Source organism: Megalobrama amblycephala, linkage group LG17, assembly GCF_018812025.1.
Source record: "Megalobrama amblycephala isolate DHTTF-2021 linkage group LG17, ASM1881202v1, whole genome shotgun sequence".
Classification (NCBI taxonomy): Eukaryota; Metazoa; Chordata; class Actinopteri; order Cypriniformes; family Xenocyprididae; genus Megalobrama; species Megalobrama amblycephala.
The window spans coordinates 12,399,060-12,424,411 of record NC_063060.1 but is presented as its reverse complement, the minus strand read 5'-3'; the positions used below and the strand labels follow the sequence as shown (position 1 = coordinate 12,424,411).

At 40.1% G+C, this 25,352-nt stretch overlaps 2 protein-coding genes across 4 annotated transcripts in view; both read left to right on the top strand.

Moving 5' to 3' along the window:
* The first annotated feature begins 9,072 nt into the window (after positions 1–9,072).
* Positions 9,073–12,649, top strand: LOC125250682 (tripartite motif-containing protein 16-like). Its single transcript, XM_048163394.1, has 6 exons — positions 9,073–9,809; positions 9,989–10,084; positions 10,283–10,516; positions 10,622–10,781; positions 10,945–11,004; positions 11,373–12,649. Exons 1-6 carry the CDS (start codon positions 9,225–9,227, stop codon positions 11,906–11,908), a joined length of 1,671 nt encoding a protein of 556 aa, XP_048019351.1. The 5' UTR covers positions 9,073–9,224; the 3' UTR covers positions 11,909–12,649.
* A 5,028-nt stretch (positions 12,650–17,677) lies between these two features.
* Positions 17,678–25,352, top strand: part of dnaaf11 (dynein axonemal assembly factor 11) — a 28,291-nt gene continuing 20,616 nt past the window's right edge. Inside the window, exons 1-10 of one of the 3 annotated variants that reach the window (XM_048163987.1) lie at positions 17,678–17,948; positions 18,109–18,276; positions 18,363–18,440; positions 18,686–18,858; positions 18,942–19,123; positions 20,242–20,421; positions 20,913–20,987; positions 24,417–24,479; positions 24,620–24,689; positions 25,001–25,096. In XM_048163987.1, coding sequence (XP_048019944.1) covers positions 17,939–17,948; positions 18,109–18,276; positions 18,363–18,440; positions 18,686–18,858; positions 18,942–19,123; positions 20,242–20,421; positions 20,913–20,987; positions 24,417–24,479; positions 24,620–24,689; positions 25,001–25,096 — 1,095 coding nt within the window. In that variant the 5' untranslated portion in view covers positions 17,678–17,938. The remainder of the gene's footprint in view (positions 17,949–18,108; positions 18,277–18,362; positions 18,441–18,685; positions 18,859–18,941; positions 19,124–20,241; positions 20,422–20,912; positions 20,988–24,416; positions 24,480–24,619; positions 24,690–25,000; positions 25,097–25,352) is intronic. The other 2 variants (XM_048163988.1, XM_048163989.1) reach the window with 2 other exon arrangements.

The window sequence follows — 25,352 nt, the reverse complement described above, 5'->3', positions numbered from 1 at the left end:
CGATGGCATCCACTATCCAGTGGGCCATCTTCTGCTTGGAGACAGCCTTTCCCTTCTGCTGGCCTCTGTAACAGACAAAGAGCTGGTCTGAGGTCCTGAAGCTTTGGGTTTTGTCTATGTACAGTCGTAAAGTGCAAACTGGACAGAGCAAAGCCAGGGCTGGGTCTGCCTCCTCTGAGGGCAGTGCTTGCAGGCTCACTACCTGGTCCCTGAAGGGATTGGTAGGAACCTTGGGCACATAGCCAGGCCGGGGTCTCAGTACCACGTGGCTGTCACCCGGCCCGAACTCTAGGCATGATACGTCGACCGAAAATGACTACAGGTCCCCGACCCTCTTGATGGAGGCCAATGCAACCAGCAGCAACGTTTTCAGAGACAGAATCTTTAAGTCTGCTGACTGCAAGGGCTCAATGGGAGCAATCCCGGAGTGCTCGAAGCACCAGAGCAAGGTCCCAAGAGGGTATGGAGGGGGGTCGAGGAGGATTTAACCATCTCGCCCCCCTAAGGAACCTGACGACCAGGTCGTGCTTACCAACGGATTTGCCATCTATGCTGGAGATAGCAGCAGCCTGGACTTTGAGGGTGGAGGGGGACAGCCTACGTTCCAACCCTTGCTGTAAGAAGGAAAGCACGACTCTGATCGAGCATCTTCGGGGGTCTTCTCGGCGAGAAGAGCACCACTCGACGAAGGCTTAAGCATGTCTTGAAGACGGTGCACATGCCGAAGTGATGGTGTTAAGTACCTCGGTGGGTAAGTCACCTAGAACCTCCGCGTCCCGTCCAGGGACCAGACATGGAGTTTCCAGAGGTTTGGACGCGGGTACCAAAGAGTGCCCCGTCTCTAAGAAAGAAGGTCCTTCCTCAGAGGAATGGGCCAGGGAGGGGCTGTCTAACTAACAGGACCTGCTCCTCGTCCTCCCTGACTTTGCACAGGGTCTGTGCAAGTAGGCTCACTGGGGAAAACGCATATTTGCGAAGGCCCCGGGGCCAGCTGTGTGCCAGTGCATCTGTCCCGAGTGTTCCCTCAGACAGGGAGTAAAACAACTGGCAGTGGGAGGTTTCTGTTGAGGCAAAGAGGTCTACATGAGCCTCTCCAAACTCTCTACAAATCAGCTGGACCACCTAGGGGTGGAGTCGCCACTCTCACTGCAGCGCAGCTTGTGAGAGCTCGTCGGCCGTACGGTTGAGCACACCAGGGACGTGAATGGCGCGAAGCGACCTCAGATGCTTCTGACTCCACAGGAGCAGATGGCAGGTGAGTTGCAACATGCGAAGGGAGCATAGACCACCTTGACGGTTGATGTACGCATCGGTCGCAGTGTTGTCCGTACGGACCAGTACATGCTTACGTAGCGGCTTGGCGGAAGGTTTGGCGGCACTCCGGAGTGATTGCCACCCGGAACATGCCGCGTTGCCACGCCCATCTCGGGACTCGGCCGTGAAGCCAGTGTTGAAGCGGTCTCATATGAAGCAGACAGAGCGGGGTTATTGCCACTGCGGCCGCTATATGCCCCAGGAGCCTCTGAAAGAATTTCAGTGGGACCGCCGTCCTGCCATTGAACGTATTCAGGCAGTTCAACACAGACTGAGCACGTTCCTCTGTGAGGCGTGCTGTCTGTTCGACCAAATCCAACTTCATACCGAGAAAAGAGATCCTCTGCACAGGGGAGAGTTTGCTCTTTTCCCAGTTGACCTGAAGACCCAACTGGCTAAGGTGTCTGAGCACCAAATCCCTGTGTTTGCATAACTGATCCCGCGACAATGAGCCAATCGTTGAGATAGTTGAGGATGCGAACACCCTGTTCTCTCATGGGAACAAGGGCTCCCTCCACGACTTTCGTGAAGACGCGGGGAGACAGGGCCAGCCCGAAGGGTAGGACTCTGTACTGATATGCTCGTCCTTCGAACGCAAAACGCAGGAATGCCCTGTGTCGTGGAAGAATCGAGACATGAAAGTACGTGTCCTTCTTGGTCAATCACTGTAAACCAATCCTGGGGACGGATGCACTCGAAAATGAATTTCTGCGTGAGCATTTTGAATGGTAGCTTGTGAAGGCTCCGATTCAAAACTCGCAGGTCCAGGATAGGTCGTAACCCACCGCTCTTCTTGGGTACAATGAAGTAGGGACTGTAGAACCCTGACCTCATATTGGCTGGAGGGACCGGCTCTATCGCTTCCTTCGCTAGTAGGACCGCAATCTCCGCACGCAAGACATGGGCATCGACAGCTTTCACTGCAGTGAAGTGGACGCCCCTGAACTTGGGGGTTTGCCGGGCGAACTGAATCGCATAGCCGAGGTCTGAGTGTTCTGTGCAACACTTACCTGGTTCCACGGTCGGGCAGGGCGTGCAGGAGAGGCTTTGGCTGCCTTCTCAAACTGCACGCTGCTGCCCTCTGGCGAAGGAAGAGGGGGATGAGAGTGGTGAGGTTTTTCTCCTCCCACTGCTCTCCAAGCCCTTTTCAGACCTGGAGATGGAGGAACTGCTCTTTTTTTTTTTTTATTTGGGTACCGGCGGAACAGAAACAAACCCAACAAAAGGACTTACCGCCGGAGTTTTTTGCAGGGGATGACACCCTTGGCGACGAGCAGACTGAGGGGCAGCCCAAGAGGAACTCAATGGTTTGTCATGGGAAGCTCCCCGGTCTGCTACTAATTGAGGAGAACTGCTGGGCTCAGTCCTCGACAGTGTCACCGAAAAGGCCACCCCGTGAGATGGGAGCATTGAGAAAGCATTTAGCTTGACAACCTCACGCACCTCACAAGGTAAGCCAGGGGGCGCTTCTGGACCATTGAGGTGGACATCGTCTGGCTGAGGGCCTGCGCTGGGACTTTAATCACGGTTAGTCAACAAGCGTAGCTCAACCCCGGCTCAGAACTACCTTCATGCATAAAGAGTGTCTTGGCCTCACATGCAGGGTGGGTGTGGTCTGTGTACAGCCACCCCATCCAAGAGGGTAGTGAGAGAGGAAAAACTTTTATGCAGATTTTGGCACTTTTGGCGTTCCATATTTATGGCACCAAAATAGCTCCGTACTGCAAAGTTTTCCATGCACATCCGGAACACCTGGGAAAGCATGGCTATAAACTCTGAATCTGAGTCAGCATAAGCACACACCATTACAGTAGGCAGCATCACCCTCATTTCCAGAGCATAACAGCACTCTCTCCGATGCTGCAATCGACGTCTGACCCTCAGCTGGAGCTCTGAATGAAATGCTAGGTTCCCCTATGAGAAGGACCAGTAATCCAATCCAGAAACTGCACAGCTTGCAATGCGCTAGAGAGGGAGGGGCCCTAGAGGGGTTCCTTCAACCTCAAGTCACCCAAGCCATATCACCAAAGTAGACCTCCTCTGGTGCACCAGAGAGGGCGCTATAATGGAGATTAGGCAAGGAGACCGTGCATCTAGAGCGCCGAGTGAGCGCTGGGTTGCCGTGACAACCCGCGCTACAGCCCGACAGCTCGACGGCACACGACATGCAGAGGAGCGAGAGGTTTGCTCTCGCTGATCTCTACGGTCTCCCCGAGTGTCGGGCAGACCCGCGGCTGTACTTTTACACACAAGCGGCAGCTGGCCAACAACAGAGGGGACTCAAGCTTCCTGGAGAAAGAAGAGTCACGACCGGCGTGTCGACGTGATCATGTTCTCATATGAAAACATGAACCACCCATGAGCATCGTTTCAGCACGTGCCCAGACATGTGAAACAGTGATCATGGCCATCAGTGAGTACAGGAAACAACCGCATCCAGAAACACACAAGTAGAATGTCATCTTTAAAAAGACGCAAGCTCTACTTGTGTAAGCCCTTTTAGGGACTTTACTCTTTTAAAAGTGCTGAAGCACGCAGGGGAACGGCTGCCGCAACACAGACAGGGATTGTGTGCAGCCTGTCATGTGCTCTCTCTCTCTTTGAAGGTGCTCACTCTTACCAGCCGTAAAAACGGCTTTTCAGCGCTCAAAAGCACACCGTACCGGCCATGAGAACAGCCTTCTGATGCTGTCAAAACAGCTATTTGCTCAATAATGGCAAACGAAACAAAAAACAGAAAATAAAGAGAGGACTTCTGTGCTGTTCGCCCGCACTCGGAAAAAAAGAGAAGTTCAACCAAAAAGCTTGACTCGTCTTCTAGCAGACACTTGCTTGCAGAGAACAGGAACAAACACCGTTCGGCTCCGAAGCGAAAAGCTGAAGATGCAACGCACCTGCTGCTCATTAAATACCCGCGCTGCGAGGCGAGCAGCTGATGCATATGATTGCATGCCAATGGGCATTGGGCTCGTTTTAGTTACACTCGAAGTATATTGGCCTCTCTAGCGAGATTCCTATTCGTTGGTCTGTCCGACATACGTCAAACGTGACCGACTGAATGGGAACCACAGTTAACAAACAAACTAGATATTATTAGTCTACTTTGTTTACCAATATCAATAAGTTAAAAAATGCATGAAATAGTATTACTACACCAAGTAGTACAGTATCAATACATATTGTTGATTTCTGCAGCAAAGAATGGTTTACTTGCAGCTTTCATATGAGTCATAAATCTTCCTGCATTTTGTGTATTTTCACATTGTGAGTGTGTGTTTTTCCTGATGTATACTGAAGAAACAGGAAACACTCTGCAACTCTGGGTACATTTCACTCAATAATATCACTGCCAGGGCAATTCTCTTATGTCTCATTCTTGTCTATATTTTTGGACCAATTCGGAAAGAAAAATCAAAGTGAGATCTATTTAACATCTCAAATGTTTCTCCTAGACAGAAATGAGGTTACTTGAACATCAAATGGAGACTTTTGCTTGAGTTTCCTGCTTCTCACACTTAAACTTTTATCTACTTTTTTTCACATTTATCTCCTCTAAAGTTTAGAAGAGATCTCTTCAACTTCATATACTGTGCTCAGATTATTCTCTCTAGCTAAAGACTCTGGTGCTCTCACATTTGTCTTCTTTCCATCTAAACTTTTGTAAGGTGTATACCAAGTCAAATGTCTCAATGTGAACTCAAACATTTATATCATATATAATGTAATAATAATCAAATTAGTCAAGGGTTGAGTCATTTCCATTGAATATGCCTTTCAGCAAACCCATAGGAAAGAAAAATCAAAAGTGATTCTCTTTAACTTCTCAAATGTTTCTCCTAAACATAAATTAGTTTACCATCAAATTGAGACTTTTTCTTGAGTCTCTTGCTTCTCACACTTTTCTCCCTTGAGACAAAAACTCTCACATTTGTCTCCTCCTCAGTGTTTAGATGAGATCTCAACAACTTTACAGAGTGTGCACCAATAAATAAATAAAAAAGCAGTCTATAACTTCACGGTTTAAGTCTATATTAAAAGTTAAAATATGCAGAAATAAGTTTAATGTTACTCTTAATTGTTGATACAATAAGAAAACTGTAACGTTGTTGGAAATAGAAATGTACCAGATGCTGTTAGGAAAATTGCTACGGGAAATATAACCCTGGAGCTTTCTTTGCTGAAAGGCACATTAAATGGCTTATGACTCAATCCTGATTATTAATACATATTATATGATAGAAATGTTTGAGTTCACATTGAGACATTTGACTTGGAATACACTTAGTAAAGTTGTTGAGATCTCTTTTGAAATTTTAGAGACGACAAATGTGAGAGCTCCAGTTAAGGAGAAAATTATGAGCACATGAGATCTCTTATGAGAGGAGACAAATGTGAGAGTCCAAAAGTCTCAAATTCATGTTAAAGCAAACTCATAGAAACAATAGAGATGTTAAAGAGATCTGATTTTTTATTTTTTATTCCTATGGGAAGAGACAAGTGTGAGAAGCAGGAGACTCAAGCAAAAGTCTCAATTTGATGTTAATGTAACTTCATTTCTGTCTCGCAGAAACATTTGAGATGTTAAAGCGTTTTTTCTTCCCTCTGGGTAGCTTCTGTGACATTCATCCACACCATTTCAATCAAGCACAACATGCATTATCATATTTTAAATTTAAAGACAGGGTTTTGTTGCAAAATGATTTAACAGGAAATCATGACCTATATTTACATGCATTTAAAATGGATAGTACAAGACCAACTAAGATCAAAAATGCAACAACCATGAAGCACTAGTACACTAGTATTATATTTGTTAAAAAGAAAGTATTTACCGTATACTAAACATCTTACACTTGTCTATAATCCCTTGTATGGAATATGCGCTGCTTATATAATGCTTGGCATTGAAGATTAATTTAAATGAGAAACCTTGATATTCTGAAATGTATGAAGCTATTTAAATGATAGTTTCAGTATTTACAATATTATTAAAAATGTAAAACGTTTCTCCCTAAATAAAATTTAAAACATCTGGGTCCGGTTGCAAAAATCCTATGGTAGACTAGTCTTAAAAGTTGGTCTTTTTTTTTTCCCCCAAGCCTGGTAATAACTTTTTAACGTCAGTTACATAAAAAGGTAGATCTGTTTCATTTGAAATGGAAAATTAAGACTAATTGCCTTTTGGTGAACTGCTACTTAGTCAAATTAGTTCTTAAGTTAATATGCAATTATGCTAAGTTTATGCAGCTGGCTCCAGAAGACAAAGCTATACCTAAATGAGACATATAAGAGAATAATCAGTGCTTAGTGTCCTGAGTTTAGAGAAACCTCTATCAGGACCATAGCCTTGTGGGCAGCACATCTACATTGAGGCACCTCAGGCAGCATGAGTTCGAATCCCAGCTAAAGGTACTTTCCTTCTACTGTTCCCTTCCTGCCTGTCTCTCATCCTACGGTCCTGTCCATTAAAGGTGAAGAAACAAAGTCATCCAAAAAACAAACAAATTAAAGAAACCTCTGAAAATATTTTTATAATGGAGTCTTGAAAAACATTACAGCAAGACAATAAAGAGATTTACCATGTTTCTCATTTCTCATTTTGGACTCCTTTCTCTCAGGACTTTCTCATTTGTGTCTACTTTTATTTCTCCTAAGGAAGTTTAGGAGAAACATCCGAGACACTGTTGATACTACATCGAAAAACAAATGAGAATCACAACAAAGTCTCATGAGCTTAGAAGGAGCAACCTCTGAGCGTTTTTTTTTTTTTTCATGGTGAATTAAGAAAAATTGTGTAACTATGAATTGTGAACATGTTACTTACCTGTAGGTGAACATCACAAATATTGCTTTTGATGTAATATTGTATAATATTTTAAATCTCAGTAATGAACTCTTTCATTGTTTATTCTAATATTAGAAATGAAGTATGAAAGTAAAGAGCCATTTATGAGTAATAAGAGTGCAGATTCTCAAAGTCAGGTGACATTAACTCTGAACAGATTTCCTCATATTTCAGCTGTTAGGATGCCTGTGTGTGTGTGTGTGTGTGTGTGTGTGTGTGTGTGTGTGTGTGTATCTTCTGTTTCTCAGACTGCTAGTCATCATGACTTCATCTTCACTTACAGCCAATCACATTTCTGTGTTTCGATGCTGTACTATTTTATGAAGTCTGGTCAAAAAAATGGATTTGATACTGCCCTCCACAGGTCAAAGTTTGAACTAATTGTTATATACTATTAAACTAGCATATTGCACATAAAAATTAGTTCAAAACTTTGACTTGTGGAGGGCAGTAATACACTTAGCAGTGTCTACACTGCTGGAATTCTAATAGAGAAGAAGAAGAGAGCAAGCTCAAGATGAGCATTTCTGGTTAAATTGTATAAAATGTATGTATTTGTTTTTAGAAAATGAGCAATGGTTTCTCTAGATAAGACCATTATTTCTCGTCTGGGATCGTGTAGAACAATTTGACGCTGCAGTGAAACTAATTTTGACCTTCAACTGTTTGGTGCCCATTGAAGTCCGCTATATGGAAAAAAAATCCTGGAATGTTTTCATCAAAAACTTTAATTTCTTTTCGACTGAAGAAAGAAAGACATGGACATCTTGGATGACATGGGGGTGAGTAATTTATCAGGAAAAGTTTATTTAAAAGTGGACTAATCCTTTAAGGTTAGGGTGTAGTATTTATAACTAGCTGTATATAAGAACAAAAGAAGTGGAATGTCCCCATTTAGATAAGTTAGCAAAGTTTTTTGAAATCCTAAAATAAAAAATCACTCATGCATTTTTGTTTAAACATGTTTTTGCACAACACTAACACAAGTACACGCTTGAATGTAAAAGTATTTTTGTGGCCTTCAAGAATTTGTCTCAAAATTTTGTTGCACATTTTCTGAACCTGCTTTAAATGCTTGCTGATCTTAAAATATCTCTAAGCCCGGTTGGTCTGGTCTCTTGGCTGTTTTAGAAGGGTTTTAGGCACATTTCATCTGGTCAAGCTGGGAGATCAGCTTCCTAAACAGTTAAACCACATGAACACCAGCTGGGCCTAACTGGAAAACAGTTTGAACCACCTAAGACCAGCAAAGCTTAACCTGCTTTAATATGGTTTCAGCCAGTTATCTCTAAAATAATAAAAATAAATCCTTCAGCACTACTTTTGTTTCTGTTTATTTCTCTCTCTTTCTACCAAATTGTCTTACTCCACTATAGCAAATTACTTTGCATGTATAGGTATAGGCCTAGCTAAAGCATTTCAGCCTATGGTTGAAAATTAGTGTTTTCGATATGTTTTGACTTGTGTAATCAGGATGAAGTGAAGTTTTTTTTTATTTATTTTTATTATGTTGCGTGACTGTCTGAGCGGTTTGGACGCTAGAATGTGCTGTATCGTGCTTTTGGCACTAAAAGACACAGATGGAAAATTCCACAGGGTGTGAGAGCGCCCTCTACTGGAACACCTCAATTTTACACGCTCGAAAACAGTGTTTCTGCACGACACTGTCATCTAGTGGACGTTCAAGGCAAGCCCTTTTTACATTTATTCCTCAATTAAAATGATCTATTTGTTGGTACTTGTACGTATTTTTTAACTACTAATATACGTAATCCAAATATCAGTTGTATTTAAATAGTAAATCACAATTGTTTTCATGTAATCATGCACAATGTAATCCAACTGCATACACTTTCAAGAGTTCGAAAGTTATAAAAGTAGCTCTCAGATTTGCATTCTTACACTGTCTTACCGGATCTGTCTATTATGATTCTGTTCTACAGTTGACATTTCATAACAGTTTGCACACGTTTCTTAAACAGAACAAGGAAACAGAAGCAGGAAACGCCTCAGTTTGGAAAAAAACGAAAGTTAAGCCGTTGTACACGTCTCTCTACACACCAAAATGGCAGACGCCAGTATTTCATGGTCTCGGGAAGAATTTAACTGTTCAATTTGTCTGGATCTACTGAAGAATCCAGTGACAATTCCCTGTGGACACAGTTATTGTATGAGCTGTATTACAGACTGCTGGGATCAGGATGATCAGAAGAGAGCCTACAGCTGTCCTCAGTGCAGACAGACCTTCACTCCAAGACCTGTTTTAGGTAAAAACACCATGCTGGCTGAAGTGGTGGAGAAACTCAAGCAGACAAAACTACAAGCTGCTCGTCCTGCTCAATGTTACATTGAATCTGTGGAGTGTGACATCTGTACTGGGGACAAAAACAAAGCCATCAAGTCCTGTCTGGTGTGTCTGAACTCTTACTGTCAAAATCATCTGGAACAACATGAGAGTTTCTTCAAAAATAAAAAACACAATCTAATGGATGCCACTGGACGACTGCAGGAGATGATCTGCCCTAAACATGAGAAACTGCTGGAGATTTTCTGTCGTACTGATCAGAACTGTATATGTTATCTGTGTACAATGGATGAACACAAAAACCACGACACTGTATCAGCTGCAGCAGAGAGGACTGAGAAACAGGTATGATTTGATTTACCCATAATAGCAACATAAATGAAGATCATCATTATAAAACAATTCTTACATGGGATTTCTTCTTTGCAGCTATTTAGTTTTGTGACAATTTTAAACTCATGCACAGAGTTTTACTTGTTTTTAGCATGCAGTAATAAGGTGAGGATTATTTGTCATTCCTGCAGAGAAAATTGGGTGAGATGCAGAGAAAATTCCAGCAGAGAATCCAGGAGAGACAGAAGGAGCTTGAGGATCTGAGAGAGGCTGTGGAGTCTCACAAGGTGAGTTTTGAGCAGAAGAACAACTGCTGGCTGCTGGAAGAGCTGTTTCAGACTCAGTTAGGACTCTCCTCCATCAGTCAGTGAGGAGCCAGTGCTGGAGCTCTTTCCAGTCCCACTGAAGCCCACTGTGGGGAACAGACTGTGTGAGGGACCAGTAAGAGCTGATTCTAATGCGTCTCTCTCTGTGTGTCCTAACAGCGCTCTGCACAGGCAGCAGTGGAGGACAGTGAGAGGATCTTTACTGAGCTGATCCGCTCCATTGAGAGAAGCCGCTCTGAGGTGACACAGCTGATCAGAGACCAGGAAAAGGCTGCATTGAGTCGAGTTGAAGGACGACTGGAGCAACTGGAGCAGGAGATTGATGATCTGAGGAGGAGAGATGCTGAACTGGAGCAGTTTTCACACATAGACCATCATATCCATTTCCTCCAGGTAACAGAGATCTGACAAACAGGACAGTGGTCTTTAGGAAGGAAAGTGTTTTCTATCAGATGTTTCTCTTTAGCTGGTGTTTATTGTGTCTTTGTGTCTGTGTAGAGTTTCCAGTCTCCCTCTTTCCCTCCTGGATCTACAGACTCATCCAGCATCACTGTCAGTTCTCTTCTCTCTTTTGATGATGTTGGTAAATCTGTGTCTCATCTGAGAGAGAAACTGGAGCATTTCTGCAGAGAGGAGATAGAAAAGATATCTGACGGAGGTAAAACAATTCATCCTCTTATGAGAGTAATAGTTCATATATATCATGTGATATTGTAATATTTTGTAGATACAAAGGATGTCAATATCTGAATGTGACATGATTTTTATAGTTTCTCTTATACAATATGTGAATTATAATAATGATCTGTTGGTTTCCATAGTAACATACACTGTGATCATTCCTACCTCTGAACCCAAGACCAGGGAGGATTTCCTTCAATGTAAGTCTCTATTAACAAACAAACATACTGAAAATGAACAAGTTTGAACCCACTCTATAATAAAATTGCAGAATAAACTCCATAAACATAAATATGAACACAAACATCAGCTCATCAAGAAAGTAATTAATAACAAGAATAATTCATTATTATTATGTATTACAGCCACAAACAGTTTTATGATGTCAATAACAGCACCACTTTCATGTAGTCAGGTGGTGCTTTGTAAAACACCTGCCCTTTGTTACCTTAACTTTAACAGTGTTACTATCGATAAAAAGATAAAGTAAATCTTTTAAATGAAGGTATTATTTCAGTGATTGAAATATACTGATTTAAATGATGATTATATGCTCTGTCTCTATCAGATTCTCATCAACTCACTCCGGATTTAAACACAGTGAATAAAAAGCTCCATCTGTCTGAAAGGAACAGAGTGATTAAATACACTCGTAAAGAACAGCGGTATCCTGATCATCCAGACAGATTCGATTATCTGGATCAATTGTTGTGTAGAGAGAGTGTGTGTGGACGCTGTTACTGGGAGGTTGAGATTAGTGGTCAAGTGGATATAGCAGTGTCCTATAAGAGCATCAGAAGGAAGGGATGGGGAAGGAAGTGTAGATTTGGATTTAATGATCAGTCCTGGAGTTTGTCCTGCTCTGAATCTGGTTTTTCATTCTGGCATAAGAGCAAACAGACTGAACTCCCAGTAGTCTTCAGCTCCTGTAGAATAGGAGTGTATGTGGATCACAGTGCAGGAACTCTGTCCTTCTACAGCGTCTCTGACACAATGACCCTCATTCACAGAGCCCACACCACATTCACTCAACCTCTCTATCCTGGCTTTGAATTCAGCTCAGAATGCAATAAAGGATCAAAATTTAAACTGTGTGAATTATAAATACAGTTATTTTACAAATAAAATTAGCTTATTGTAAATTTGAGCTCCATGACAAATCAGCACCTGTGAGACATTGAAGTCTTTTATTTTCTAGTCAATAAATCAATACTGCTCTTTTCTGAAATTCTGAAAGTAACAACATAAATAATATTTCACTGTATTATGCACAGGATTAATACAATTTCTGAGTCACATTCAACAGCCTGCATAAATTGTTTTATGAAATCACTTGGACTAAGCTGAATGGAATTATACCCAGCTGCATCCCACTGTTTTTAGGCTTCACATATGCGTATAATTGTACTGTATGTGTTTTATTTCAGTCAAATGTAAAGGTAGGAAAAACATACAATTACTTTCTTTCATATTTGTTATATCAAGTAGTTTGGTTTTAATTTGTTGACCTAGACATTTTCTGTAAGTTTTGCAACAGAACGCTTTGAAATATACCTATACTCTAATCCATAGTTAACAAGCAAATCATAGCTAGTCTCCTTTGTTTACCAATATCAATAAGTTAAAAAAATGCATGAACTAGTAATACTACACCAAGTAATACAGTAAATAACTACATTGTTTATTTCTACAGCAAAGAATTTTTACTTGATCAGCTTTAATAGGAGTGACAGAATCTCCCTGTATTTTGTGTATTTTCACATTGTGAGTGTGTGTTTCTCCTGATGTATTCTGTTTTACCACAGGAAACACTCTGTAACTCAATAAATATCACTGCCAGGGCAATTCTCTCATTCTTGTCTTTATTTTCTGAGCGATTTTATTTTATTTTTTTCATGACTGCATATCTACAACGTCCTCTTTGGATTGACATAAGCAATAAATTTGTTAGATCAGTAAATATCTTGCTCACTTTAAATAAATCAAATAAATGTTTCAAAAGCTACTGCCATCAAGCTTTAGGACATACCACTTAGCTAATCACTATTAGCATGTAGCTATTCACTGCTAGCATGTGTAGCATGTTGGAAGTCCTCATGAGTCAAAAGAGCCAACCGCTTGTTCTGATGCAGAGATATAGGTCTTGCTAAAGAGTTGCTAGGGTACTCTGTTTGGTTGCTAGGGAGTGGCTTTGCAGCTGCCAGTGATGATACTGTAAAGGCTGCTTGCCAATATGAATGATATAAACAAACCCCCATGCCTCTCTGACATTCAGATTTGAAGATATGCCTCTTTGAGTTTGGGTTGCTAGGTGCTCTAAATGGTTGCTAGAGTGTGGCTATGAAGTGTTGAAGGTGATTCGTGATTGGCCGTTTGCTGCCGTTTGCTGAATCTCACCCTCATGTTTCTATGACACTTCTATCCAAAGATATTCCTTTGATCTTTTTCAATGGAAGTCTATGGAACTGTTGCTAGGGTGCTCTAAATGGTTGCTAGGGCGTGGCTTGATAGCTTCACATTGATCCTGAGGGACTGATTGGTTGTCTGAGTGAAATAAGCCCACCCTCTTTTCTCTATGACATTGTGATCCAGAGTTATGTTCAATACAAAATCTCTATGTAATTTACCATAGTAGGAAAAACACTAGCAGTCACTTCCTGTTTCATGGGCACGGCTTCACCCAGAGATGTATAAAGTACTAGAGACCCAGACTTTAGTAAAAGTACAAGTGCTCTATCAAAAAAGTGACTTGAGTAAAAGTTGAAGTGCTCTTTAAGCACCACACTTAAGTAGAAGTACTAAAGTATTCGAAATTTTTTGTACTTAAGTATTGCAAGTAGTTTATTTTAAAATGTACTACTCAAGTACTGAAAGTAAAAGTACAAGTATTGAGTGCGTGAAGACCACTTGAGATGCAGACAAGTTGAGATGCTTTGTTTGTTGTCAGCACTTTGATTTCATTACCAAAAAGTTTATTTTGACTAATAGTTCTACCATATACAATTGAATAAAATTAACAGCTAGCTAACAACAACTTGCTTTGCACTTTTTTTTCTGTTTTCACCTCACTCCAGTCTAAACTAGGCTAAACTACCACTCTTACTAAAAAAAAAAAAAAAAAAAAAATGGGGTAAGCACACTTATATTCTCATTTCAAGAGGTGTTCTGAGTAAATGATTTGTTTGTAACACTTTATAATATGGTTTGATTTGTTAACATTACATTAGTTAATTAGACTAATAACCAACATGAACTAACCATGATCAATACATTTGTTACTGTATTTATTAATCTTTGTTAATCTTAGTTAATAAAAATACAGCTGTTCATTGTTTGTATATGTTACTTCACAGTGCACATTAACTATGTAAACAAATAGAGAGCAATTTGAGAGCAAGACAGCGCTCGTGTTGTTTTAAGACGGTGAATGCGCGCGCGCGCGGGACTCGCTCGCTCGCGCTCTCCCTCTCTCGCTGCTCGTATATGCGCCCTGACTAGGGTTGGTCTCCTTCCTCACTCTCACAGCCACGATCACTTGAAGTTGAAGGGGTGAAAGGTAGTGTTTTTGGTTCGTCTTTGGTTGATCTTTTTAGCTGATCAAAAGGCAGAACGGGAGCACGTGCAGCTTCTGAATCACTTGATTCGCTCATTGATGCGTCAGCTTCATCAACATTTTTATAATTGTAACGAGTAACGATGCAGCACATAAAAAAAATATCGGAGTAAAAGTATTAAACTCATCGAAAATATGTACTGAAGTAAAAGTGGAAGTAGGAGAAAAAAATAATACTCTAGTAAAGTACAGATACCGCCTTTTAGTACTTAAGTACAGTAGTGAAGTAGTTCTACTTCGTTACTATACATCTCTGGCTTCACCATAGTATGTCTATGGGGCAACTTACGCCCCAGGGGTACAACTTACACCCCATTTTGAGGTATGTTCTTACAAAGCTTGCCAGCCTCTTCAAACGTGGTAACCCTCGTCAAAATTCGTTGCAATGTTAAGTCTATGGGATTCTTCAGCCGATTTTTCGCCCACCATCCCAAGTACCTTAGAAACTGCCTATCAACACCCTAGCATCCACCCAGGTTACCATAGCAACCACCTAGCAACACCTTAGCAACCATCACAAATACCTTAGCAGCTGCCTAGCAACCACCTGGGTTACCATAGCAACCTCCTAGCAACCACCTCAAATACCTTAGCAACTGCCTAGCAACACCCTAGCAACCACCCAGGTTACCATAGCAACCACCCAGAACACCCTAGCAACACCTTAGCAACCACCCCAAATACCTTAGCAACAGCCTATCATCCGCCTAGCAACCACCCAGAAAAGCAATCGCCTAGAAACACCCTCACAACCGTTGTGGCGAGTTTTGCCACTGCAAGCACTATTCACATTTTCTTCCGGAAATGTACATTCTAGTTATTATTATTATTCAGACAGACATTTATTGTGTATTTCAGCATATCATACAGTGACAGGCTGTGAGGTGTACTATCATTTTAAGGTGAAATTGGGCTGTAAAAAGTATTTATTTAGTTATTTTCATTTATTTAATTCACATATATTTGTGTAGCGCTTTTCATGATACATATCATTTCAAAGCAGCTTTACAGTGAATGCATGTCAACATCACAATTGGGCAATGTGCATGTTGATCCAGATGATTGCGTCTTCTGAAGTCCTCGCAGGAGTTGGCGCCGTCTCTTCATAGGTGTTGGTCATCTGAGGTCTTAAGAGGCTGGATCCAAACTGAAGCTGATGTCCTCTCTATCCGTCCCGAGGTAAAACAGAAAAGCAAATGGAGAATAATTAGCGTAGCTGCTGTTCATAACATTAAGCAAAGATAGTCATGTGCAATTGATCTGGTATGAGATGCATTATGTGAGTGCTTGGCTAAAGAGATGCGTCTTTAATCTAGATTTAAACTGGGTGAGCGAGTCTGAGCCCCTAACATTATAAGGAAGGCTATTCCAGAGTTTCGGAGCCAAATGTGAAAACGCTCTCCCTCCTTTAGTGGACTTAGATATCCTAGGTACAACCAGAAGTCCAGAGTTGTGTGATCTTAAAGAGCGTGAAGGATTGTAGGGCAACAGAAGATCGGTTAAGTACACAGGAGCTAAACCATTTTAGAGCCTTATTTATTCAGACTGACTGACTGATAAATGAATGTGAATTCGCTTTGACAGAAGATTACTTGTTTTCAGATCAGTTCTCTGACAGTCTTACCGTAATAGCCAGTGTATGCGCGAACCGCAAAATATAATGGCGGCTAGATTGACCCTGCATTTCGCGGTGGCGGCTGGCTTGACCACAGTCCTCCAACTTTATCTGAGAAACGTTTTCCGTGCGAATATTTCAGCAGTTATTATTATATGTCCCGTATTTCTGTCGACTGAATCAGCGATATCAGTCATTCGTGAAGTAATCATTCTTTTGTCTCGATTCTTTCTTTTCCGTGAATTGGCCAAACGCGCTTGCATAACGATCTGAAAAGATTTGGATTCATTCGGACTGCTCTGTCACAGAATCATCTATAGTTGTTTCTTGTTCGGTAATGACAGATGACAGTAATGACAAATATAGAACGAATAGCGCTGTTTTCAGGCGTTTCACTAGTTTACTTTGAACTTCGCAGCATGTTTCAGTGGATAATGGAAAGCTAGCTGTGCGTTTATTCCCGGTCACCATTATTAAACAGCGTTGCGACATCAAGTGAGAAGCGTTTCAATTCGACACACACCTCGTTTACAAACTTCAAATCACTCGATGATTAAACTATTTTTAAAGCGGAACTCAGTAAGATTTGCGAAGCTCCCCCTATAGGTTCCTTCAGTGAATCACACTGTCGTAAATACTCCAAGCGCTGCTCTGGACTACAACGACTACAACGCTCACCAGCACAGTAGTTTTGCAAATACAGTACAAGAAATCTCGATGGAGGTGGGTAATTTTTGAAATTGTCTTATAAAGTCATAATATAGACATTGTTTTTGAATTACCGTAAAGCATTTTGTCACTCTCGCGTGAACGTGAACATGAGGCGAGATTGTTTCGGGTCGGTGCAGCTCAACTTGCAAGTGCTGTTTTCTGGCGTAGATGTGCCAGAGGGGGTTAGTGCACGCCTCAAACACACCACTACAAGTCAACTAACCATCGTAAGGACTTAGAAAACTATTTATGAAGGTAAAAAAAGTTACTTAGTTCTGCTTTAAATCAGATGAAACAGCCTCAACATTCCCAACAAGACTGATGAGGAAAACAGGAGAAACGTGCCATGAATGAAGATATAAGACTTTTAAATCCCAAAATCACCACACTAACTTTTACCATGAATAAACTGTAGTAAATTACCATGGTTTGTCGAAATGTCAAATATTTATACTGAAAACTATGTTATAGCCATTTATATTTCAATATGTTTATTAGGTGGGTAGGGGAATATAATTCATGTCATTGTTAAGGTGTAGTTGTACCTGTGTTTAGGTGTTTTTTTTTTTATAGACCTATAACATATCATAATATAATATCATTTGACAGTGGTCCCCTGCTTTAAAACAACCCCAGGAAAAAATCCTGGCTCCGCCACTGTTTGGGAAAGAGTTCATGACTATGTTCCTCTTTGGAAGCTCGATATTCCTGCAGTAAAGTAATGTCAGGTAAATCGGTTAATATCTTGTAACCTACACTAGTGGTTTTCAAACCAGTCGGTCACGTTTTAAAAAAAGATACTCTGCAGAAGGAAGTTTTAATCAAAGGATATCATGCAGTCAGCATCTCCAAAATCTATATCCAAAACCAATACATCGTCTATCTCATCGACTGTTGTTCTTCACACTGACCGCTAGGTGACAGAATTGCTACTTGAATATAAATGGAGCAACGAGAGCACACATTTGCCTCTGCTTCCTTGATAAAAAGCTACTAACTAGTTTTTTAAAACATTTGCCAGGATTACGACGTATTAGACCCGTATCATTTCGTGTCAAAATGAATACTGAATGGTTGTCCGCGTGTTTTGCTCCGCTGGAATCTTTTTTCAACGGGATACGTCTGTAAACACAAGCACGAGCTCCTGCAGCGTGTCCGTTTCTATAGCAACGCCTAACACTAAAGCGAGCAAGTCATGGTCCGCAGTAAGTGCTTTATTTTTTATGTAAAGACTATATTTTTTATTAATTCCTTTAATTTATTCCTTTAATTCCTTTTATTTATGTAATAAATGCATCTTTAAATAAGTAATATTTCCTCTCAAATAAACTAGCTGGTAAACTAACACTCTTCTCTTGTGCTCAGTCAGTGAGGATCTGATCCGCCGCAGAGCCGAACACAATAATGGTGAGATCTTCTCCCTGGAGGAGGTTTCCCTCCATCAGCAGGATATCGAGAGGATCGAGCACATCCACAAATGGTGCAGAGACCTCAAAATTCTCTACTTACAAAACAACCTCATCCCTAAGATAGGTAACCAGACATTCCTCTACATATCAGTGGGAACACAGCAACTTCAATGGCTATTCTTACATATTTTCGTATTTTTGTTTTTGCAGAAAATGTAGGCAGACTAAAGAAGCTGGAATATTTAAATCTGGCATTGAACAACATCGAAGTCATTGAGAATTTAGAAGGTGACAGAGTGTTTAATTTTTTTTTTCATTATTAACCTATTACCACCAGGTTATATTTTATTCGTAATTTACTTAATTTTAGCAGTATATTGGGTTTGAAAATGTAACAAATCATTTTTTGAGTGGTTTTGTTTGAAAGTGTGGTGTGTTTTGTTTCAAAGATACTTTAACCAGATACATGGTTTTTGTTTCACTCCAGTTCATGTACTCTATATGCGCATAGTAATGTATGTATTTGTTTGTAGGCTGCGAAAGCTTACAGAAACTAGACCTGACGGTGAATTTCGTGGGTAAGCTGAGCAGTGTGGAGTCTCTGAAGCAGAACCTTCATCTCAGAGAGCTCTACCTGGTGGGAAACCCCTGTGCTGATTTTCATGGATACAGACAGTATGTGGTGGCAGTTCTACCTCAACTGCAGGTACTGCACTGAGACAGACATACAGTAGAGAGATATTTTTAGCCTTGTCCATCGAATGAATGATTGTCTTTTGTGCTTTGCAGTGGTTGGACGGGAAAGAAATTGGTCGAGCTGAGCGTATCCAGGCCTTGCAGGAACTGGATGCAGTCAGGGGGTGTGTTTTAGAGCAGGAGGCGGAGTATTTAGAGAAGAGAGAGAAGCAAAAGAGGAGTGGTTTGAAAGAGACCTCAGTCACAGGAGAGCAGGAGCATCCTCAAATAAACCAGTGAGTGTCATTAAGATAGCTGAAGTTTGGAAAACTTGAATTGGGAGGGCCAAAAGATAATTTGGGTTGCATAAGATGAACTTAAACAGACTGTACCCTGAAAATGACCTTTTAGAAATTCATTTAAGCAAATTAACCACATTAATATCAGGGTATAATTCATACAGTGGAAAGTACACGAATTCACTCCAAAAATCCCCTTTGTTAAGCTTCTTTAAGAATGAAGCATGTGAACGTACTATGGAGTTTTGGGCAAAACAGTGAGGTTTGTGCCTGTCCTGAAATTTTTTTCCTTTAATGAGACTTAAAGGGTTAGTTCACCCAAAAATGAAAATTCGGTCATTTATTACTCACCCTCATGCCGTTCCACACCCGTAAGACCTTCGTTAATCTTCAGAACACAAATTAAGATATTTTAGTTGAAATCCGATAGCTCTGTGAGGCCTTCATAGGGAGCAATGGACACTTCCTCTCTCAAGATCCATAAAGGTACTAAAAACATATTTAAATCGGTTCATGTGAATACAGTGGTTCAATATTAATATTATAAAGCGATGAGAATATTTTTGGAGCGCCAAAAAAACAAAATAACGACTTATTTAGTGATGGACGATTTCAAAACACTGCTTCATGAAGCATCGGAGCATAAATGAATCAGTGTGTCGAATCATGATTCAGATCGCGTGTCAAACTGCTAACGGCTGAATTCACGTGACTTTGGCGCTCCGAACAGCTGATTCAACACACTGATTCATCTGTGCTCCGATGCTTCCTGAAGCATTGTTTTGAAATCGGCCATCACTAAATAAGTCATTATTTAGTTTTTTTGGCGCTCCAAAAGTATTCTTGTCGCTTTATAATATTAATATTGAACCACTGTACTCACATGAACCGATTTAAATATGTTTTTAGTACCTTTATGGATCTTGAGAGAGGAAGTGTCATTGCTCCCTATGGAGGCCTCACGGAGCTATCGGATTTCAACTAAAATATCTTAATTTGTGTTCTGAAGATTAACGAAGGTCTTAGGGGTGTGGAACGGCATGAGGGTGAGTAATAAATGACAGAATTTTCATTTTTGGGTGAACTAACACTTTAACTGCAATGATTTCTCACAGATCGCTCACAGAGAACCATAATAGGACCCATCAAAATCCAGAATCAAGCTCCAAGACTCATACAGACGCAGAGGATATGGAGAGGGAATTCTGGGAAAAGCCATGTGCATTCACACCAGAATCCAGACTAGAGGCCCATCGCCATCTGGAGGACAAGAAGAGGGCCAAAGAGAAAGAGAGGTACTTTTTTTAATATTATTATTATTATTATGCAAACAAACAATTACAATATTTACAGATGTGAAATTAAATGCAAAATACAAATATAAAGACCAACAAAACATACATAACAGCCAATAAGATTTGTGCGTGTGTGTGTGTGTGTGTGTATGTGTGTGTGTGTAACTGTACGTGTAACTGGGTGTGGGAGTGGAAATATATGAATAAAGGAGCATGCAGGGAAGTACAACAGACATAACCAGAGTTAAAAATAAATAAATAAATAAATAAATAAATAAAATGAAATGAAGAAAAAATTTAATGACAATAATAATAATGATGATAAAGAGAGGTACTTTGCTAACTAAGAAATTATTTAAATCACTGTAATGGTATCTATATGATGTTGTTTCGCCTTCTTTACATTTTTATGAGATAAAAAGAGAGAAAGACATTAAGTTTTTGAATGTTTTTGCTGTAAAGGCATTCACTTACAGCAATTCTTTCTACAGGGAGAAGCCTAAAATGAAAACCCCCAGAACTCTGATCACTGCAGACGGAAGAGTGCTGAACGTCAACGAGCCCAAGTACACACACACACACACACACACACACACACACACACACACACACACACACACACACACTTGTATATGTGGTTTACGGGGACTCTCCATCGACGTAATGGTTTTTGTACTGTACAGACTGTATATTCTATCCCTCTGCACTACCCCTACCCCTAAAACTACCCATCACAGAAAACAGTCTGCATTTTTTGAATTTCAAAAAAAAAAAAACACAGTTTAGTATGTTTTTTAAGCCATTTGGTTTACGAGGACAAAAGAAGTGTCCTCATAAACCATGTTTACGTTGTAATACCCATGTCATTATACACATTTGTGTCCTCATAAACCATGTATACAAGAACACACACACACAAATAAAATCGCATGTGCACACACAACTCCTGTGTAGCCATATATTTGACTACCAGCCTGTGTGAGTCTACAATACAGATTATTCTGTCCTAAGACTGCTTAGACGGGAAGAGACCTTCCAACTGACATGTAAAGCAAACAACCATATTTTGAATGTGTGCGTGTTTGAGAATATCTAATTTACTTGCTGAATACGTTTTTCAAACGAAACCAAAAGTTATTTCTTTGGACCTCACAAAGGTCGCAAATGTTTAAGGCATAATCTGGTTCTTTATAAACCTGTCTACCCTGACTGTCAGAAATGGTGTAGCAGCCATTTTGAATTTCTGATCTAAAAAGGTTAGGATTCATGTTCAAGTTTATTTAAACATTAAAAATTCATCCTGTAAAACCTGATTTGAAATTGAACATTTGCATTACATGGAAATGGTGTTTAAAAACCTTTTTTTAAAAACCTTGGGGGCTCCTCCCCCTAGTGGGCAGTTTTTATAACTTTTTTTTCTAATCTTGACAAAACACATGTCGATGGAAAAGTCTGAGAGTCAAGGTTGCATATGTGGCCACTGTTTTGTGATAGATGTGATCAGCAGCGTAGCCAGAAAAGTGACTCTGGGTGTGCATCAGAAAAACTGGGTGTGCCATATTTATTGTCCGATTAATGTGCAACCGGACAAAATATTGTAATTGAAATTGTTGTAGGGGGGTCTGGGAGCATCCTCCCCCATTTTCGGGATTTTAACGACGCATTCTGGTGCACTCTGACAAGAAAATAATTGGAAAAAACAACATTTGCTTTAAATAAAAACAAAACAAACAAAAAAATGATTGACGGCTGGGCACTGACACAAATTTCACCATTGGATTTGATTTTGATTCTGAAGCTTGTGGTTTGATTTCGATTTGATTTCCTTGATTCATTATTGACTAATTTGGGGCCCGTCAGGGTAAAGTTGGTTTTATATTCGCACATTCGGACATCCGTATTCAATAGCCTTGTTAATCAAACTACATTGGACATTCAGTGGACATTCACAAGTAAATATGCCATTAAAACAATACTTGCCTATTTTGATCGAATGTGAAAAATGTTGTAAGTTGACAATCGCTGGTTGTCAATATCATGTCGCTGCTTAAAATTCGCAAACATTAATTTATTGCACATTTATTGGAAAGTCTGAATTTACCAAAGTCCGAATGTGCGAATATAAAACCAACTTTACCGAAGTGCCCGTCAGGTACAGCAAATTTCCTCAAAGAAAAAAATCTCTCTCAACACTGTAAACTATACAGGGAACCACAGCTGGTAGCCTACATCACTATAATATTAAAAATTAATTTATTTGTAAGCTACTTACATATAAATTACACAGTTTTTATAATAACGTTATAATAAAAAAAAATTATGACAATTATAGGCTATTTCTACTCATTTTTATATAGACCTAAAAATTTAAATGGTGGCTGTCATAAAACAGATTTATACATTCAATATTGAAGTACATGTTAAGCACAAATACAATGAATATGCAATAGTGCATATATTTAGCAAAATGCTCCTCTCGAAGTTCATTTTTGTAGCTGACTGATGCGTTTTTGGACATTGAAGGGCTTTTCTGAGGTAAATGTGACGGTAAATTTGACATTATTACAATATGTTTTAATGACACCTTTCCACAGTTGAAACATGAACATGAAAGATGACATGATACGGATTTTGGTAAGTTCTACTATATCTTTCAACATACCTTTGGATGTTCATTCATGTTTATTACATGTGGAAGAGTTGGTCCGTTCACGCCCGTCTGCATGAACTGAAGGGCTTAGCGCTACAAGCCACAGAGAGCCACGAATGATCGCGACAGCTCGCGAGACGTCTATGGTCTCACTCCAGTCTATGGGAAAGTATCCCATTTTCGATACTTGTGAGGTTTGTTGTGCTTGCAATTTCACCTGGACCTATTTTAGGTGTGCCAGCTGCCACTTTGGGTGGCACCGGCACACCCTGGCACACCCGTGGCTACGCCACTGGATGTGATATTGTGACAGAAATGTATTCATTTGTATGGAGCCCCGGACATGACATGCAGGAAAAAAATAGTAGGCTAAATCGTGCGCATGATTTACTAATTCGTTTCCTCGATTTACTAAATTGTGCACACAATTTACTATTTTGTTCCCTTGATTTATAAATCATGTGCATGATTTATAAATCAAGGGAACGGAATAGTAAATCGTGGGAACGAATGAATTTTTTTTCTTGCATGTCACGTGTGGGGCTCCATACATTTGTGACAGGACAATGCATCAAAATCATTTCAGCGGAGTGTGGGTGTCACCCGGTGGCTATTTGTGGTATAGCGCCTAAACAAATAAATTTTTGTGATATCAACTTTAAATTTGGAACATAACTTAGTTACACAAATGGCTTTAATTTACTAGCAATTCCAAAGCAAGTGCAAATTATTTTGTAAAATATATATTTTGTATAAAATATATATATATTTTTTTTCAGTGCATTTGCTTTCACATCAGCAATAATCTGCTGAGTGTCTTCTTTAAAAAGGAACCAACTTTAGATCTGTATTCCAAATCATTCTTGAATTACAACCATTTCATTTCAGTGCATTTTCACATCTATGCTTAAAAAGGGAAAGAAAAAAGCCAAAAATCAACATTTAAAACAAAACCCCAAAAAGCCACAAAATGCATGAGGTCAAAATTCAGTGAGGGAACACAAGCAGACAAACTTTTCCAAAATGTGAATGATCGATTTTGTGCATAATATGGTGCAAATTGGACCAGAAATTATGCCAACAGTCAAAAGTCTGGCTACATGAGACTAGGGCACACAAGTCGTTAAAGCACAACTGAAAACATGAGTCTATTTATAGTGAGAAACAGGAAACCAACAACATGTAAGATGGCTGAACTAGGACACAGGAGAGATGTATATTATAGATGTATATCAACAGTCCTCAACTCCAAGCACAGATACGAATGAGGTCACACACATACTCAAATACTACAGTACCGGTTTGAGTTTGGATATAATTATTTAATCTGATCTCTGTATACAAGGTTGGACTTCAGTCTTACTGAGGATGAGAACAACTGCCTGCTTCTGGATTTACATGTTTACAGGTACAGATCCACTTGCAACAAAATAATCCAGTCATGATTTAGCAGTATTACTTTAGTGAACTTTGAGTGTGTTTGGCCGTCATTTAGTAACTTTTCTCCTAACAGTATACACACTCACATTGGTCCCTTCTGTGCTGTAGGCATATGGACACCTCCCTGCTGGATGTGGATGTTCAGCCAACATATGTGAGAGTGACCGTCAAAGGAAAGGTAGACTATCCATCTCTCTTTCTCTCTCTTTCCATCTCTCTCTCTCTCTTTCTCTCATCTGATGAGTTTGACCTTTAAAGCTGATTACCCAGCAGTAAATCTACACTCTTTACTCTGCTTCATTTCCTCACAAATCTGCCGCAGACCAGCACAAGTAACGGCTCTCGCCTCACCACACCCCAGATGTACATGTGTGTGTGTGAATCTTAGTATTGATGGATATGAGTTTATGACTAGTGATATTGTAGATCACTTTAACAGTGGCAAGTGCTTGAAACCCCATATTAATAAAAGTGTATGTGTGTGTGCAGGTGTTCCAGCTGGTTCTGCCTGCAGAAGTGAAACCTGACAACAGCACAGCACAGAGATCCCAAACCACCGGCCACCTGCTCCTCATCCTGCCTCTGGTACTACTCACTACACCTGAAACACTTCTCAAACACCTGATGTCTTTGAACATCATTTCCATTCCAATTTTCATGTGTATGGGGGGTTTATTCCCACAGTGGCTGTGATAAGGTTCAATGAAACATCTTTTCCAAACTAAATAAAAAGGTAAAATATCATTAAGCTTACATTTGACAAATAAAATCACTGCTTGTCAGTATGTGCAGCATGAACCTCAAATCTTATCAAATATAATATCTATTAAAATCATCCCTA

Excerpts from the sequence above, each read along its gene's own strand:
- LOC125250682 (XM_048163394.1), top strand. The coding sequence starts at position 9,225 with ATGGCAGACGCCAGTATTTCATGGTCTCGGGAAGAATTTAACTGTTCA. Across the intron at positions 10,782-10,944 it reads AGAAAAGATATCTGACGGAG|TAACATACACTGTGATCATT; the intron begins GTAAAACAATTC and ends TGGTTTCCATAG. Across the intron at positions 11,005-11,372 it reads CAGGGAGGATTTCCTTCAAT|ATTCTCATCAACTCACTCCG; the intron begins GTAAGTCTCTAT and ends TGTCTCTATCAG.